Here is a 17,606-nt window from a genome sequence, read left to right as displayed (position 1 = left end):
GGCAGGCACTTGAGTTGGACAGGTTGGTGCAATCTTTCTCCCCAACGCACTCGTCCGTTCGCTCTGGCGGCGTGCGTTAGGCACGCTTCATGTGCTGGGCAGGGAAACACGGAATCGAGCCGTCCTTGCCTTAGAGAACTCTCAGGCTGGGGGGAGAAACAAAACCACAACCAGCTTCTAAGACGGGGTCTCGGACGCAGTGAGCGGGCTGGGGGGAGGGGGTGGGGCAGTGCAGACCCCCTGGAGCAGGGCTGAGTGTTGGGGGCCAGGGAGAGGGTGGCCAGACCAAGCCGAGGGAAGAGAGGCTGAGAGCCGCTCGCAGGGTGGGTGGCGTCACTGTGGTGTGAACCGGAGGCAGGGGGTGAGGCGGGAGGGGCTTGGGTGTCGTCTCCAGAGTCTGGGCCGGGGTCGGCAAGTGACAGGAGAACCGCTGAAGGACCCTGGGCAGAAGGCGGTGCTGTCCAGCCTGGCCTCTTCCACGAGCCACTCCATGGAGCCGAGGGTGCACTTGAGGACTCTGAGACAGAGGCTGCGAGAAGCCCCTAAATTCCTGGCCCCCACCAGACTACATTTCCCAGCACCCCTTGCATCTAGCTGGGGTCATGTGACTGGTTCTGGCCAATGGACCGTGGGCTACGGGCAAGAGTGATGGGGCCACTTCCAGGCTTGGCCCCTAAAAACTCCCGCCAGAAGCTCCGAGCGCTTTGCAGCCTCCCGGCTGGACACAGGGGATGCAGTGGAGGATGCTGGGGTGGAGCCACGATATGGAAGGAGTCTGGGTCCCTCGATCACCTAAGAGAAGACCGCCCTATGCCAGCATGAACGGGCGTTAAGCCGCTGAGGTTTTGAGATTGTTATTAGACGGGGTGGGGGTGCCCTGTCCAGTACAGCGCTGTGGTGGGCAGATGGGAGAAGCCTGAATCGGGGTGGGACAAGATGAGGAGGAGGAACAGGTGCAAGCGATGCTCGGCAGTGCGGTACTCACCACTCGGCGGCGAGCTGGACACAGACCTGGCGGACGGAGAATTCAGGAGGAAGACGAGCCTTGAGGAGGGAGGTGCCACGTCTAAGTCCAGGGTGAATCGTGGGGACCCCGGTGGAGATGACGACGGGGACCAGGGCTTGGGTGACGGGTTGGCACCAACTCCACACATAGATGGTGACCTGAGCCGGAGAGCGTGCGTCACGCGGGGAGCGGTGACTCGGGGCGTCAGCAGGCACCGCTCTCGCCCTCCCTGGTCGGGGGAGGGTTACAAGGAACACGGCGCCCAGTGACATGGCACACGGTCTTCCCGCTCTGGGTTACATCGGGCACCTTCGGAGTTGATCTTTATTTTTTTAATTGTTTCACCAACTAGGACAACATGAGTGAAAAATGAATGTTCTCGCCCAGCTGGCGGGGCTCCGTGGCTGAGAACCGACCTAGGAACCAGGAGGTCCCGGTTGGAAGCCTGGTCAGGGACAGGCCCGGCTGCGGGCGTGACCCCTCGTGTGGGGTGTGCGGGAGGCAGGGGACCCATGATTCTCATGGCTGTGCTCCAGGCAGAGGAGGACTGAGAGGGGCCGTGGAGGGAGCCCCACTCCCAGCCTCCTGCCAGAGGGGACCCCTCTGTCCACCCCCCTCGCTCTCTGGGTGCAGAGATCTCAGGAGAGAACCTTCTGGAAGGTATGCTGAGCACCCCCTCTGCACCCGACTTGGAGCCAGCCGCCGCCGAGGCCACTTTGAACTTGAACTCCGTTGGAATCCAGCTCATAGATCCGTGGCTCAGCCTGGGGCCTCCCTTGGGGGCCTGGGTGAGGCCGGCACAGGACAAGGCGGCCTTGAGGGCCAGGGCGTGGGGGGAGCGAGTGCCTGTGCCCTGTACCTGGGGACGGGCTGCGGGCCCAGCGGGGCGCCCACATCTGGAAAGTGTCAGGTTTAAGGCCCAGGCCGCGCCCGGGTCAGCCCGAAGGACATGCCTGCACGCCCGCAGCTGTGCAAACGCCCGTCAGGTTCCCTCCGAGACAGGGCCCCTTTGTCAGCTTCCCCTCGGTCCCCGGCTGCCCGGCCCCCAGCCCAAACAGCTGCCGGCAGCATCTGTCTGAGGCCGCATTCATCCGCCCCGAAGGAAAACATCGTTAACTCGGCCGCGTTCGGGCTTATCCGCCAGACTTGCCCTCCCCCCGCCCAGGGGCCCCGTGTCCCAGCCAGTGTCCCCCCCACCTCAGTGCATAGGGCGCCCCAAACATTCCGTAGCGCACCGCCGCCCCTGGGAGCTGCCGGCTTCAGTGGTCCTTGGGGGCTGTCACTGGGAAGCCCTTTCCGGGTGGATGGGGTGTGGCTGGTGCCTGGTGGTGATGGGGACACAGTGCATGGGCCCAGGTCCGTGCTGTGCACACGAGGTGGGGATGGACCCGACCGCGGGAGAGGGCAGGACTCGCCGCTCAGCAGCGCTCAGACCGAGGCTGTGGCAGGAGGTGTGGGGCTGTGGTCCCCGGGACGGGCTGTGCCCTTGTGCTTTGCAGAGTTGCATTAATGAGTCACCTATAGGACACACACACACACACCTCACTCTGTACAGGGACTCCCAGGAGGCAGGCTCCGTCCTTCCGGAACGCAATGATGCTTTCTTATTTAAAAAGTGTGTGTGTGTGTGTATATATATATATATTTTTTTTAATTGACTTCAGAGAGGAAGGGAGAGGGGGAGAGAGAAACATCAATGATGAGAGAGAATCATGGACCGACTGCCTCCTGCACGCTCCACGCTGGGGATCGAGCCGGCAACCTGGGCCTGTGTCCTGTCCGGGGACTGAACCAGGGACCGAACCAGACCTCTTGGTGCCGGGTTGATGCTCAGCCACTGAGCCCGCCGTCTGGGCCGGCTCTGTGTGCTCCTCAGCGCTCGCGTGTCCTTGTCCATTAAACTCTGGGAGCTGTTTGCTGACGAGCACGGCAGGTCTCAGAGCGGCTGCTGCCTGTCTCCCCCGGCTCCTGTTCCTCTGCTCTGTCTGGGCTGGAGCAGGAGCGTCCCCTCCACTGTGGTGTCTCCCCCTGGAGAGCCGAGGTGGCGGGTCAGGCTCCGAAGCCGCCGGCCACGTCCACTCCCGCCGGACGCGCTCCTCTCGGCTGTTTGCTGCAGCCCCGGGAGGGGCCGGAGGAGAAGGCCTTCAGCCGAGGTGTGAACCAGTGAGTGACAGCCACGGGAACCCAGGAAAAGCCGTCAGCTCGGACGCGGCTGCGGTGGGAGAGGGGGAGGGGGCCCGCCGGAACCCCCAGCTGGACAGTTTCCATTCTTTGGCCGGAGGCCTCGGGGTCCCTGAGGCTGTCCCAGACACACAGGCAGAGGCCCGCAGACCCCCTCCCCCTCCATGCGCACCCTGGACCGCTGTCCCCGCGTCCCTCTCTGAGCGGCTGGCCGTCCAGTGCTGGTCTTAGGAGCGGACGCGGTCCCCGCCCTCTGTGCGCAGGCCCTGGCCCTACACCGACAGCTGCCGGACACGGAGCCGCGGCTCAGGGGACGCGGCTAAAAAAGACGAGGTGAGTCATTGTCCAGGCCGGGCCGCCTGTGGCGCGTGGGGCGCTGGGAGAGGACGGGCGAGGGGGGCAGCGCTGAGCTGCCCGGGCCGGCCCTGCTGGGAACGCAGCCCACGGCCTGGGTGTCGGCGGGGCCTTGAACCTGAAACCGAGTTCCCTGGGCTGATGGCGCATGGCCAGGGCAGGGGGACCGCCAGGGGCTGGTGATGAAAAAGGCCAGTCTCCCCTCCTCCCTGCCTGGGACCCCACTTTAAGTTCCGGGGGCTACGCTGAGAGGCTCAGTAACATTGGATTACAGTTTTTCCCCGCATCCCTGAAGGTAGTCTGTGTGTGAACTCTGCATATAACAGGTCAAGTTCAGCTCGCCACCCCTTCTCTTCATCTTAAAAAAAAGAATAAAAATTATACACACACACACACACACACACACAGGGTGTCCCCCCAGAAGCGTACCCACACTTTAACAGCTGAATTTTGAAGATGAAATGTATTTTCATAAACACTGCCTTTCTCATTATTCAGTGTGTGAGACATTGTCTGGGGGACCCCTTGGAGATGGATATGTGGGTACGGGGGGGTCTATTTTACAACACCCCGTGGCCGCGGTCTCTGTGCAGACAAGGCGTGGCAGCGGAGCGGGCGGGGCCCCGCGGGGATTCTCCCTGGCGGAGCCGGGCTGGCGCCTGGGCTCCCTCCGGCTTAATCCCGCCATGTCATCTCCGCTGGGCCCTCGATTATTACCCCGCCGTATGGACGGGCGCGGGCGCAGGGCGGGCTTGCCAGTGGCCCGGGCCACACCGCCTCCGGGAGGGTTGGCTGGGATTGGAACCCAGGCAGCGGGGCATCGCCCGGGAGGCCTCCTTCCTTCTCCCGACGGCGCCCCCGGGGCTGGGCAGTGTTGGCAGCTGCCTCACACAGCGGTGAGGAGAGCCTGCACCCAGTGCCCCCCGCCCGGCAGCAGGACGCCATCCGGATGAGATGGAAGAGAGCCCCACGCGGCTCCTGGGCCCGTTGGCCCACAGGCCCCCCCACCTGCTGGGTTTGACCGGGGCCCAGGGCTCGGGCAGCTCCTTGCTGCAGGCAGGTCCCTGAAGGTAACCCCCCAAGGCCCCAGCGAGGGTGTGAAGACCTGGCCCCGCTGTGTGAGTTCAGGCAAACACGGACCCTCTCGGAGCCTCCGTGGCTGCATCTGCTATAGTTTCAACGGGAGTAACACACTCATCCCTGTTGGGTGTGGGCAGCTGCGGGTTCGAGTGTGAGGGTGCGTGGGCCAGGCCTTTGCTTCCTGCCCGTCCTGGGCTCTCCGTGAAGAAGCCTTTTTCTCTGCGCCTTCCCCGCCCCCCCCCCCGCCCCCCGGCCTTTCTCAGCCTGGGAAGGTCCCCACGTGCTCCTATAAGGAGGGACTTCGCTGGCTCCTGGGTGAACGTCCCCCTCTCCAGGAGGTGATGTCCGGGGGTCTCCCCGTCTCCCCAGCTCAGGACACACACGTGGGGACCCCTCGTGGGGACCCTAATGCCTCTTTCCTATTAAGTACCCTTTCTCTGCCCACGCTCGCTCTCCTCTCTCTAATCCAGCGTCCGAAGCGACGTGCTCAGATGCTTCCAGAAACCTGCTGCCGAGTCTCCGCGGACCCCCACCCCCACCCTCCCCGGGGTGAAGCCCCCATCCCTTAGCACCCACGCGGTCTCTGTGGGTGTCCGCCGCGGCCGCAGCGCCTGGCCCAGCGCTGGCCCCCAGGGCCCCAAACACACCCCTTCTGGCTCCCCCCTCACTGCAGGACGAGAGGGCTGCCCGCCCGCCGGCCGGCTCTGCTGCTTGTGGAAATCTCGGCCTTTCCTCCGCTGGCAGTTGCAGGCCACCTGGCCCTGGGAGGGGCAGCAGCCTGGAACCGGAGCTTTCAGTCCAACGGCAGCCCCGGCCTGCGCTTCTGACCCGCAGAGGTCAGAGGTCATGGTCCCCGCTCTGCAGAGGTCAGAGGTCATGGTCACCGAGGTACTTGCGGGGGCCGCTAGCTGGGTGTTTGACATCTTAGTGCAGTTACGTCTCTGCAGCGAGATCCCACGGGGGAAGTGGCCATCGGGGGGCCCGCTGGGTGGGAAAGGCACGAGCAGCCAGGCTGGAGCCAGAGCACAGGATGGAGGGGCTCCCCAAACTAGAAAACCATGACTCATCCTGTTTGACGGCAGCAGCTTCGAGGTCAGAATCGATGCCGAAAAGTTCCAGGTGAAGAAACATCACGTTTTCAAACCGAGTCGGGATGCCCTTGGGCCGTGTGCCCCGCCCGGCACGCCCACCGGCTTCCTGCCGCGGCCTCGGTGCGCGGGGCCACCGGCCACTTGTGTGGCGAGAAGGGTCATCTCGCCGCAGCCGGTCCCAGGGCCGCCGAGCAGGGACCCAGGAAGCCGGCTCGCTCCCGGGGGCCGGGGCATTCGGGGAGCAGGTGGACCTTTGGGTGCTCCTGTTCCGGGAGGACCGGCCCCCCCACTTTGTGCCAGGATACAATAACCAGCCCCCCACCCATTTCAGGGCAAGTGGCCCGAGGGCTGAGGAAGGCCCGTCTTGTTTTTCTCTAGAACGTTCCAGACTCGTGGCCTCATGTCAGTTCTGTTTGGGCAGCAAGTGTCTCATGCTCCCCCTGGGAGATACGGAGACGGTGTAAGTTCACCCACCGGGGGCTTCTCTGTCCCCAGGAGCGCGCACGCTCTCTCTCTCTCTCTCTCTCTCTCTCTGTCTCTCTCTCTAAATGGACTTTTTAGAGAGAGAGGAAGGGGGGGAGGGAGAGAGAGAGAGAAACACTGATGTGTTGTTCCACTTATTCGTGCGTTCATTGGTGGCTTCTGGGTATCGAACCGGCAACCTTGGTGTTTGGGGACGACGCTCTGACCCTCGGAGCCCCGGCCTCTTAGGAAGCCCCCTCGGGCTGGTCCTGGAGGCACCTCGTTTCCTAGCCTCGCGCCTCCCTGCCTGCGCTCCCGGAAGCTCTCTGCACGCAGCTCAGGCCTCACCCAAGAACGACCCCTTCTCAGAGCCGCCCGCCCTGAACGCGAGCCCTGACCTGTCCCCCCGATTATCAGTGGAAGGAGTTTCTTTCCTCCATTAATCTCAGCGTTGGCTTCCTGGTGTGTTCACCCCTGATCCCACGGCCGGAGCCGGGCAGGGCTGGGGCGCGGGGAGGGGGGCAGGGCTGGGGCACGGGGAGCCGGGCAGGGCTGGGGCGCGGGGAGGGGGGCAGGGCTGGGGCACGGGGAGCCGGGCAGGGCTGGGCTTGAGTTCCGTCCACACACTCAGCCGCCCTCTGCCTCCACTCTGCCCTTGCCAGCCCCTCTCCCACTGTCCTCTGCACGGGCCCTGCAGGCAGCTGGGTGCCCCTGAGCCAGGGAGGCTGGGCCCTGGGAGTGGGGGACTGTCAGTGAGCTGAGCTTGGGGAGGTGGGGGAGCAGGAAGATGAGAGGGTCCTTCCCGTCACCCCCCTCCCCGTCCCACTTCCACCCAAAGGCCGGACACAGGCCAGGCCGCGCCCCCACGTGAACACAGGGGCCTCTGGCACCGGGGCGGTTAGAGCCCTCGCCTCCCCGCTGCTGGCAGGGCCGTGTCTGAAGGTCCTTTCATTTGCTCGGCGAGAAGGAGGAACCGGAGGGGCCCCCTCAAACCTGCTCACTCCCCGCCCACCGCTCGGGACGCCTGGGGCCCGCCGCCCTGGTGCCGCGCTTCTCCGGGCGGGCGGGCGGGGCGCGGGGAGAGGCCTCTGCGGCCGGGCGGCGGGCGGGGCGGCCGGGAGGCAGGGCGGAGGCGGCGCCTAGAAAAGGAGGCGCGGGCCGGGAAGGTGCGCGGAGGCCGGCGCGGGCGGGCGGGCGGGCGGCAGGCCCGGAGGGAGGCAGCGCGCAGCCCGGACCGGTCGCGGCCCCTCCCGGCGGCCGGGGGAGCGCGGGGCGCAGGCCTGAGCGCCTCCTCGGCTCTGCCCGCAGGTCCCGGGCGCCGCCCTCGCCCCGCCGCCGCCCCGGGTCGGAGCGCGGCGAGGAGCCCCCCAGGAGTCGGGCCCGCGCCCCCGCCCCCGACATGGTGGGCCACCTGCATCTGCAGGGCATGGAGGACAGCTCCACGGAGCACGGCCGCGAGGGCCTGCTCGACAGCCCCGACTCCGGGCTGCCCCCCAGCCCCAGCCCCAGCCCGCCCTTCTACTCCCTGGAGCCCGGCCTCCTCGACGCGCGCGCGGGGGGCGCCCCCTCCTCGGAGCCCCCGGGACCCGGCGCTGGAGAGGCCAGAGCGGTGAGTGTGCACTGGGCGCGGAAGGGGACCGGGTGGCGGGGGTCTGCCCGCCCGCGAGTCCCAGACGGGGCCCTACAACGCCAAGATCCCCCCAACTCCCCCCCACACCCTCCGCCCAGGAGGGCCCCGTGCGCGGCTCCCAGGTGGGCCGGCCGGTAGGGACCTGCTCCCCGGCCTGGGCCTCTCCAGGGAGTGGCAGCAGGGAGAAGGGGGTGAGGCCCCCAAACCCCCAGAAACAGCCCCTCCCCCGCGGGGGGCTTGAGCCCTGGCCCAGCCGAGCGTACAGACGGACAGACGCCCGCCAGGTCCCTCTGCCGCTGCCCCGCTGCCCAGTTTGCGGTTCCCAGGCTCCCGCTGCCAACATGCAGCCTCTTTTTTTTTCTCTTTTCTTTTCTTCTTTTCTTTTCTTTTCTTTTTTATTGTTTTAAGCGAACCCAGACAGGAACCCCCTTCCCGGGAGGTGAGGGTGTTGACGTGGAGCTGAGGTGGTGCTGGGGGGGCTGGGACCCCGTGCGGAGACCAAGCTGGTCTCCTGCGGGACTTAGTGGGGCTCAGGGCAACCGGCTGGGCGGCGGGAATGTGACTGCGAGTCCCCCACAGGGCAAGTGGGGAGGGGAGGTTGCTCACCCCGTGGCGTCTCCCCTCCCTGCCGGCCCTGCACGCTGACCTTCGGTCCTGCGGGGTGCGCGCGCGTGTGCGTGTGCGTGTGCATGTGCGTGCGTGTGCATGCGTGTGTGCGCGCATGTGTGTACGTGTGTGCGCATGTGTGTGCGCGGCGCGCATGTGTGTGCGCACACATATGCACACTACTCCAGCCCAAGGCACTTTCCTGGGCCTGGGCATGCCGCCTGGGGGCTCCGGGGCAGCAAATGCTCCCCCTCCTGACACCCCGGGAGGCGATGGCACGGGTGTCGTTGATGCCTCTCTCGCCCCTGAGTCCGTGGCCCCCAAACTTGGCCTCAGAATATCTGAGTCCTTTACAGGGCACCATGCCCGCCCCACACCCCGGCAGCCTCATTTGGTGGGCACAGGCCGGCGTGGCTCAGTGGCTGCGCGTCGACCTATGAACCAGGAGGTCACAGTTCGATTCCCCATCAGGGCACAGGCCCGGGTGGCAGGCTCATCCCCAGTGCGGGGCGTGCGGGGAGCAGCCGATCCATGACTCTCTCTCATCATTGATGTTTCTCTCTCCCTCTCCCTTCCTCTCTGGAATCAGTAAAAATATATTTAAAGAAATAAAACCACTACATTGTGGTTTCAATTAAAATAAACAAACACCTCCCCGGGCATTTTTCACGTGCAGCAAAGCTTGGTACCCGCTGTCTCAGGCCACAGTCAGGCGGGGATTTGATTCTGGTCTCTCTCTCGGGGCCGGGGGGGGGGGGGGGGGGGGCGGGACGCCAGGTGGATCGAGGTGACGGGCTGTCTGCAGGGACATTGACCCTGCATGTCCCTCGGGGCTCCCTCGGCACTGTGGCTGGAGGGTATCGGGGCACAGCTCCCGCGGCGCCTGGCACAGCAGAGAAGGGGGCCGGGGAGCAGCCTCCCTCGATTGTCTCGCTGACCCAGAATCCTCCGGAAAGAGCGCTTTCCGGGCGCGCTCTCTGCGGCTGGGCCAGCGCGGTGCCGCCTGACTGGTCTTGGCTGGCGTGGGGGGACTGACCTTCTTTCCTCCCAATCGGCCGGAGGGCGACCCGGGGCTGTTTCCGCGGCAGCGAGGGACCCGCCTGGATAGCCGCCCCGAACCCCGAACCCCGAACCCGTTAGCTGGTGGCTCGTTCTCACACATCCCAGCGCAGGGTGCACCCTGAGTCCCCGAGCGGGCGCTGAGGCCCAGGGGCGAGCCATGGCCCAGGCCACCCAGCTGGTCGGTGCCGAGCCGGGACAGGACCCGGGAGTCTGGCTCCGGGCCTCCACCCTGAGACCATGCACTGCCCCACTGCTCACCGGGAGCTCAGGGAGGGGGTTTGTTAATTAAGAAACAAAGTGCACCCTCGCTGGTTTGCTGGGTGAGTAGAGCGTCGGCCTTCAGGGTCCCGGGTTCAGTCCCGGTCAAGGGCACGTCCCTCGGTTGCAGGCTCCATCCCTGGCCCTGGTGGGGGCGCGTGTGGGAGGCAACCAGTCCATGTGTCTCTCTCACATGGATGTTTCTCTCTCTCTCCCTCTCTCTCTCTCTCTCTCTCTCTCTCTCTCTCTCTGTCTCTCTCTCTCCCCCCCCCCTCTCCCCCTCCCTTCCACTTTCTCTAAAAACCAATGGAAAAATATCCTGGGGTGAGGATAAATAAATAAATAAAAAGAAGGGTAGCCATTGGAAAACCCAGACACAAAGGGCCGTGAACCTACGTGGTGGTGAGATGCTGCTTTTAATAAAAAGAGAGGAAATGGTTGCCATGGGCAACCTCTCCTCAGCAGGGGGCCTGCAGCTGGCCCGCCCGCCTGCCCAGTTACTGAGGGGGCACCCCACCTCCCGTGCACTCCAGGGGTTCACCCCCTGCTCGCTGTGGCTCCCTGAGACGCTTTCCAGGCGCAGACAAGGGCACCGCTCAGGGGGCGGGAGAGAAACCTGACCCGCGTCCGGGAGCCCAGGTCTCGGATGCCCGGGCGTGCAGCGGGCTGGCCTCCTCCCGCGGCCGCACGGCTGGGGCGCAGCCTGCTTCCCGCAGGGCGGCTGCTTCATCCTGACACCCAGTCCCAGGCAAAGTGGGCGGCCTGTCCCCAAACCCTAGAAGCCGGCGTCCTCACCAGCTCATCACCCGTTTCTTATGCAGGACACGCATGTTATATGCATGTATGTTTTGTGCATGTTAAATTCGCTCACGCTTCCCTTCTCCAAGCAGCTCCCATCCCCCTCACTTTTGTTTAATGGGCTGGACCTCCCTCCCGGACGACACCCCATGGACACAGGCCGGGCTCCGCTGGTGCGAGATGGCACCCCACCCAAGACACACATGGCCTGGCCCTGCCTGCCTTGACCGTGGGGTTGTTGCTCACTCTCTGGATAGTCATGTTCCTGGTGACTCCCCAACCCGTGGAGACCCGGAAATCAGTCCTCCATCCCGCCCGTACTGACTGCACCCACTGTATGCCACGCCCAGGGGGACATAGTGCCAGGTGGATGGATAAGTGCCCACCCTTAAGCCAGAAAGATGGGGGGGTACTTTAGACGGGGGGTGGTCAGGGAAGTGATGTTCAACAGAAACCAGGAAAAACATTCCGGGGGTAGACTTGATGGTTGTGTGTGTCAATCCAAGAGAACGGCACGTGCAAAGGTCCTGGGGCAGGAACAGAAGACAGGTGTGTTCCAGGAGTAGCGAGGCGGCCGGCACAGGCCTGAGCAGGGACTTGTAGGCCAAGCTGAGGCCAGAAAGTAAAATTCCATTCAGTCTTTTACACATGTACTTGCGACTGTTTTATTTTGTAAAAGGTATTATGAGTTCCCACACTCCCCAAATTAGAAACCCGAATCAGAGACTTGCCTGAGAGATGCCCGTGAGGACCGGGAGTGGGTAGGGCCTGGCTGTCCTGCAGGGCACCCCAGCCAAGGCTGCCCGCCGGCCAGGAGGGCTTTGCCCGCAGCTGCATTCCTCCCACAAATATTTAAGCCGGGCGGGACCGGGCGTGCAGCCGGGAGCTAGACAGACTCGTCTGTGCCCCGCAGGCTCCCAGCTGGACCGGCACCTCCTCCCCGTCCTGCCCTGCCACGCAGTGGGGACTGTGGGGGTGCATCGGGGGAACTAGCCCTGCCCCATCTCCCTGCCCCCCTGGCATGTGTGAGGGTGCAGCCACCACTGGGGGCGGGGGAGGGGGGGCAGAGGAAGGACTCGGCCCTGCGGGCCCCGCCCCCTCCATCTGCCGGGCTGGTCACAGGTGGAGTGTGTATCTGAGTGGTGCACTTGAGGATGAAGGAGGAGGGACAGGGGGATGGATGGATGGATGGAAGGAAGGACAGATGGACGGACAGACTGAGGAGACGGCTCAGCCCATGGCCCTCTTACAGGCTCAGGGGGCGGGGCCCTGGACCCCTGCTGCTGCTGCCACGCCCCCTCCACTGAGGGGCTCCTCACTCCGTGGCTGGACGGCAGGTTCGGAGCTCCCTGGGCCCCACGCGGAGGCAGCCACGGGCTCTGTGTGTCATCGGGTTGGGCACAAACATGGCTGTGCTGTTGCTACGTGTCCCACTGGCCGGGCTGGGACCCCTGGCCGGGCTGGGCCCGGAGCTCTCCCCCCCGCGGTCATCTCTCCCCCGCGGTCATCTCTCCCCGCGCCCTGTGGGTCGTGCCCGCCTAGCACCTGTGTGTATTTTCACTTCCAGCGCGAGTATCTATCCTCGGGGAGGCACGGGGCCAGGCGGGCGGGGCCTGGGGCGCTTCTCCTGCAAATCCGCCCGCTGCGCCCGCAAAGGAGACCAGGGAGCTGCCCCCCACGCCCACCTGCTCCAGGCTACAAGGGGCTCTCCGGGCCCCTGGAAGGAGCTGAAAGCTGGGGGCCCTCCGGGGGTGGGGGCAGGGAGGGTGGTGCCTGAGAGGCTGCGGAGTCCCCTCAGCTCCCAGCTGGTCTGGGCCTGGGACCCATTGTGCTCCCCTGCCCCCAGGCCTCAGAGCCGCCAGGGAACCTGCACCCCCAGGACACTGGCCTGCACCTCAGGGGCCCCGCCGGGCTCCCAGGCCTGTGGGAGGGCTCCCAGGTGCACAGCCTCACTTTACAGGTGAGCAGACTGAGGCCCGGTGAGCAGGCGCCAAGGCCCTCTGGTGCCCCTCCGCGGCCACAAGGATCCAGGCCTGCGGCCCGGCGGCTCAGGGGGTGAGCGTCGACCTAGGAACCAGGAGGTCAGGGTTCATTCAATTCCTGGTCAGGACACAGGCCCGGGTTGCGGGCTCCATCCCCAGTGGGGGGCGTGCAGGAGGCAACCGGTCCATGATTCTCATCACTGATTTCTCTCTCTCTCCCTCTCCCTTCCTCTCTGACATCAATTAAAAACAACAAAAACAAAAAAACAAGAACCCAGGCCCGGCCCATCACTCAGTGGGCTGGAGTGTCACCCCGCTATGCCTCCTGGGGCTTGCTTCCCGCCAGGGGCCCCTGGGGTGCGAGCGCCTGTTTGCCCCCCCCCCCCCGTGCCTGCCCCCTCCGTGCCCCATCCCCCCCCCAAGTGGCTCCCATCCGAATGTGGCCCCGCCATTGAGGAGCGCCTGGTTCCGGGGCCCAAGCTGCCTCCCTGGCTGTGCCGGGTGCTCCCTGTGCCCACTCTCCGGCTGGCTGGGGGCTGCGGGCCACATGCCATCGGCTGTTACTACGGCCCCTCGGCGAGGAGGCAGCTCTGTGTTCCCGGCCTGGGCCCGCGGGCGGCCGGCCTCGGTGACTTCCGGAGCGTCTGGCCGCCAGGCCCGCTGGATGCCAGCCCGCGTCTGGGGCTCGCCCTCTCGGATCTCCGTGGCGTGCCCAGCTCTGGGCCCTTTGGAAAGCGGCGCTCAGGGCTGCGGCTGCCGTGCCAGGCCGTGAAGGGGCCTTGTGTGCCCTGTTGGCAGCCGGCCCGGAGCCGGATCCGCCTGAATGTGGCTGCAGTCACGCTGACCGAAGGTCCGCTCAGGCCGCATCGGGGTTTGGCCGTTTCTCTAGCCCGGGCAGAGGGTGGCACCCGGGTTGTGCCTCCCTGCTCCTGAGCTTGGGGTGATTGTCTTCAGGGGGGCGGGGAGGGTTAGAACCAGCACAGGCGGCCCCTCTCCCCTCCAGCGCATCCACGTATCCAGACGGGAGAAACACCTCCAAAAACCTTAGTGCCACGTTCCCGTCCCCTCTTAGCTCTTCTGTGGCCACACACCGCCCCCTTGAACAAGGCCCTGGGAGGCACCGGGCGCCATCCCGCCCACAGGGAGCCGCACACAGTAGGCACTCAGCAAGCACCTGCGCGCGGCGAGGAGGCATCCCTTTGGAGAGCACGTTGTCTCTATAAACATCAGGCCCTGGGGCTGTCGCTTTGTTTTGTTTTGTTTTCTAAGTTCCGTCCCCGGAAACGTGGGCACTTGCTGCGGGAAGAAGGCGCGCCGAGGTTTCAAGGTTTGGGGTGTGGATTGGACCTCTCTCCAGGGAGGACCCCAGACCTTCACGAAAAGGAGGACTGGTGGCGGGAGCCGGCTCTTCCAGCGCGTACTCTGTGTGGGTGGTCTGGGCACCGCACGGTCCTCGCCGCGGCCTGGGCATTGGGCGCCCCTGTCACCCCTTCAGAGACGGGGTGGGGGGCTGACAGGATGTGAAGGCCTGGGGGGCTGAGGCTGGTGACATAGCCACCACTTTGAATGATGCATCAGAAGGAAGTCGGAGCTTGGAGGACCTCACACGACACCAGTCCTGTCAGCACTTGTCGCATCCCTGCGCCCCCAGAGGGACTGGGACGTGGGTTCCCATGGCACGGGCAGGTGCAGGCCGAGCTGATGAGGAACTGCTGGTGTCAGGCCCGCAGGAGCAGGAGTGGAGGCGGGTCAGTACGGGCTGGTGTCCCGGAGCCCGGGGAAGGCTGCCGACAGCCACCTGAGGGCTCAGGGGGAGCCATCCGGTCAGATCACGGGCTTTTGCTGGGCTGGCCCTGGGCCTGGTGTCAATGCAGGGTGACCAAGTGCCCGAGTTTCCCAGGACGGGGGGAGGGGCATGAAGGGAGCAGAAAAAGTGAGGGCCGAGCTCAGTCACGTGGGGAGGAGGCCGGGCCTGTGGAAATGGTTTGGGGCCGACAGGCAACAGGCTGGGGCTGGCGGGTGTGTGTGGCCCGTGTGTGTGTGTGTGTGTGTGTGTGTGTGTGTGTACTTGTGCGCACGCATGTGTGTAACAGTGCCCGTGACTCTCTCCGTGTGTACTTGTGCGTGTGCGCACACGTGTGTAACAGTGCCTGTGACTCTCCCCGTGTGTGTACTTATGCGTGTGTAACAGTGCCTGTGACTCTCCCCGCAGCCCCCGCCCCTCCCTCCGAACCCCCCGGCTCTGGAGATGAGGCCCCGGCTGCTGCCCGTGTTCTTCGGTGAGGGCATCGAGATGAACCCAGAACCTGCCCACGAGATCCGGTGAGTGGGGCTGCCTGCGGCTGCGTGGGCACCGGGCTGATGATGGGCGGGGCCAGGCTGAGGCTCCACAGCCCCCTCTCCAGCCCCTCTGGTCTGCTGGGCATGAGGCTCCCCGCTGGCACCTGCGGGCCCGTTCCCCCTGGCGCTCCCCAGCGCCCAGTGCTCCACGCAGCTGATCCAGCCCCTTGTCCCCAAGAGTCCAGGTTCGCCCACTGTCCCAAATGTCCTTGTCGGGCCCCGCACAAAATCTGTATCTTCACTGATTTAAGGGAGAGGGAGGGAGAGAAACATCAATGAGGAGAGAGGACCGTGGATCTTCTGCCTCCTGCACACCCCACCCTGGGATGGAGCCCGCAACCCGGGCACGTTCCGGGACCGGACGCTCAGCCACTGAGCCACGCGGCCAGGAGGCACATTCGTTACCCAGTTCGGGACCCAGCTGGGGCCACGTGTCGCCTTTAGTCTCAGGTGCCCTCTGAGCTGGCACAGGTCCTCTGCCCCTGTGACCTTTAGGCCTTGACCTTTCGAAAGAGCCCTGCGGGTGGGGGGTGGGCGGTGCAGCGCCGCGTGCCCCTGCCCGCCGGGGCCTCGCTCACGCGCCTCCCCCCACCCCCAGCTGCAACTCGGAGGTCAAGTACACCTCGGAGCAGCACTTCCGGGACAACGTGGTCTACGCGCACGTGCCCACCGTCACGGCCTACAGCGAGACCATCGTGGCCGCGCCCAACTGCACGTGGCGCAGCTACCGCAGCCAGCTGACCCTGGAGCCGCGGCCGCGCGCGCTGCGCTTCGGCTGCACCACCATCATCTTCCCCAAGCGCGCGCGCCGCTCCTTCCGCACCACCCTGCACTGCAGCCTGGGCCGCGCGCGCCGCCGCTTCACCGCCAGCGTGCAGCTGCAGCCGGGCGCGCCCCCCGGGACGCCCGCGCCCCCCGCGCCCCCCGCGCCCCCCGCGCCCCCCGCGCCCTCCGCGCGCTAGCGCCCCGCGGGAGCCCTGGGCGCCGAGGGCGCGCCCTGCCGGCCGCTCCAGCCTGGCGGGCGTGGTGGATGCCTCCCGTCTCTGGGCCCCTGAGCGCAGGGCGGCGCCGGGAGGGCGCGCACCAGGCGGTGGCGGCCCCAGGGCCAGGGCCGGGCCGAGGAGGAGCCTTGGCTGGGGGACCTGCTGCCGCGCCCCCGCCCCCCGCTGCCCGGGGCTGGTGGCCTGGCTCCTCGGCCGGGCGTGACGGAAGAGGGGTGCTGCCCAGACACCCGCTGCTCCCAGGGGCGCGTTTCCAGATGTGCCGGCCGCTGCGCCCGAGGCGGAGGCCGCGGTGGCCCCTGGTGGACGTGAGTCCGGGAGGCCGGGCTGACCGGACGCTGAGGCGGGGCAGGTGTTGGTTCTAACGTGTCCGGGCTGTTCCGTGCCTGGGGCCCCGCGTGGGAGGTTGAAGCACAGCCCTCCGGACGGAGGCCTCGAGCTCAGGGTGCGGCCCCTACCCGCCGGCGGTGCAAGGCCTTCCGACCAGGACTCCCCGACATGGAGCCTTCGCGCCAGGGCCCCGCAGGGGCATTGAGGTCTCGGGAGTGTCCGCTGCCACCTGCCTGAGGTCGGGCCCAGCTGTTGGCTTCGAGGGAGGCCGTGGGGGCCGGGCCGCCCGTGACCCGACGGTGGCTCTGCAGTGACTGTGCCGCGGGTCCCTCTCACGCGTGTCCGGTCAGGAGAGGAGGCACCAGACGCGGGCTGGGGGCGCACAGGCCCAGGAGCCCCGAGGTGTCTGTGGGAGCACCCGGGGGGTAGGGGCCGCCGCACCCGCCCCTGAGCGCCCCCCCCGAAGGCAAGGGCTGGGGCTTTAGCGCCTCCCGCTGGCGAGCTGGGGCCTGGGCGCTCGAGTCCAGGAGAGGGAAGAGGAGTCTGTTTCTCAGTATGTGCACTCGGCGCGTGTTCTCTCCAGAGATGCTTCCGGTTAAAGAAATAACTTAAGAGTCGGGAACCTTAATAAAACGTGCAAATGCAAAGAGGCTCCCTCTTCCGCCAGACCCTTAGACCTCGCAGGGGTGGGGCGGGGAAGATGGGCTTTCCTGGGCCCAGAGCTGTGTGCCCCCAGCCCTGCCCCACATGCCAGCCTCCGTGTGCGCACCAGCCTCATGCACAAGGGCCAGGAGCAAACGCAGAGGCCGGGCCCCACCGGGGCTCAGGTCTGGGGGTGATTCCCAGGAGCCGGGGGGACAGCAGCTGTGGGTCAGTGTCCTCCAGGAGGCAGGCAAGTGGGTGTCTGACATAGGCGTCGGCAGGGACACACTCTTCCCCGAGGAGGAGGGTCACAGTAGGGCCCTGGCAGGGGCGTGGGGCCTCCCGATCCCGGACCCTGGACCCTGGACCATGGCCTGGCAGCGCCTGAAGGACAATGATTGACAGGCCCCGTGGCCCAGGCACCTGCACAGCTCAGCATCCTGAGGGCTCTCCTTCCAGCCTCCCCTGCTGTGTCCCCACCACCTGGAGGGAGGTGTCCGGCCCCCACACGGGGGTGGGGCCTGTGGCTAGAAAGAGGCACGTGACTTTATTTCTCAGCCTCTGCAGAGGGGGCACCGGTGAGAATTCAAGCCCCTTAAGCCTTTGGTGCAGCCAGACCCTCCCGGGGCGGGGCCAGGTGCCTCCTCTCACGCAGGCGCAGAAGGTGCGTGCTGGCTCGGGCCCCAGAGGCCTGCACCACCGCTCCTGCCTGTCTCCGGGTTCACATTCGCCAGCCTCAGGGCAAACCCAGCCGTCTCCCCAGCAGCCCCCAAAACAGGTGCC

At 66.2% G+C, this 17,606-nt stretch overlaps 1 protein-coding gene and 1 long non-coding RNA gene across 2 annotated transcripts; both read left to right on the top strand.

Annotated features, from left to right (window-relative positions):
* Positions 1 to 3,037: 3,037 nt before the first annotated feature.
* LOC118655485 lies at positions 3,038 to 6,664 on the top strand. The gene is made up of 3 exons (XR_004967279.1): positions 3,038 to 3,169; positions 3,451 to 3,520; positions 5,295 to 6,664. It is a non-coding gene; the product is annotated as an uncharacterized LOC118655485 (long non-coding RNA).
* A 703-nt stretch (positions 6,665 to 7,367) lies between these two features.
* LOC118655484 (refilin-A-like) lies at positions 7,368 to 16,847 on the top strand. The gene is made up of 3 exons (XM_036307353.1): positions 7,368 to 7,783; positions 14,723 to 14,832; positions 15,449 to 16,847. Exons 1-3 carry the CDS (start codon positions 7,574 to 7,576, stop codon positions 15,810 to 15,812), a joined length of 684 nt encoding a protein of 227 aa, XP_036163246.1. The 5' UTR covers positions 7,368 to 7,573; the 3' UTR covers positions 15,813 to 16,847.
* The last annotated feature ends 759 nt before the right edge of the window (positions 16,848 to 17,606 follow it).

The sequence above is a fragment of the Myotis myotis genome, unplaced genomic scaffold (assembly GCF_014108235.1).
Source record: "Myotis myotis isolate mMyoMyo1 unplaced genomic scaffold, mMyoMyo1.p scaffold_m19_p_47, whole genome shotgun sequence".
Taxonomy (NCBI): domain Eukaryota; kingdom Metazoa; phylum Chordata; class Mammalia; order Chiroptera; family Vespertilionidae; genus Myotis; species Myotis myotis.
The sequence above is the reverse complement of the archived record's forward strand: the minus strand, read 5'-3'. Positions and strand labels throughout refer to the sequence as shown.

Excerpts from the sequence above, each read along its gene's own strand:
- LOC118655484 (XM_036307353.1), top strand. The coding sequence starts at position 7,574 with ATGGTGGGCCACCTGCATCTGCAGGGCATGGAGGACAGCTCCACGGAG. Across the intron at positions 7,784-14,722 it reads GCGCTGGAGAGGCCAGAGCG|CCCCCGCCCCTCCCTCCGAA; the intron begins GTGAGTGTGCAC and ends CTCTCCCCGCAG. Across the intron at positions 14,833-15,448 it reads GAACCTGCCCACGAGATCCG|CTGCAACTCGGAGGTCAAGT; the intron begins GTGAGTGGGGCT and ends CCCCACCCCCAG.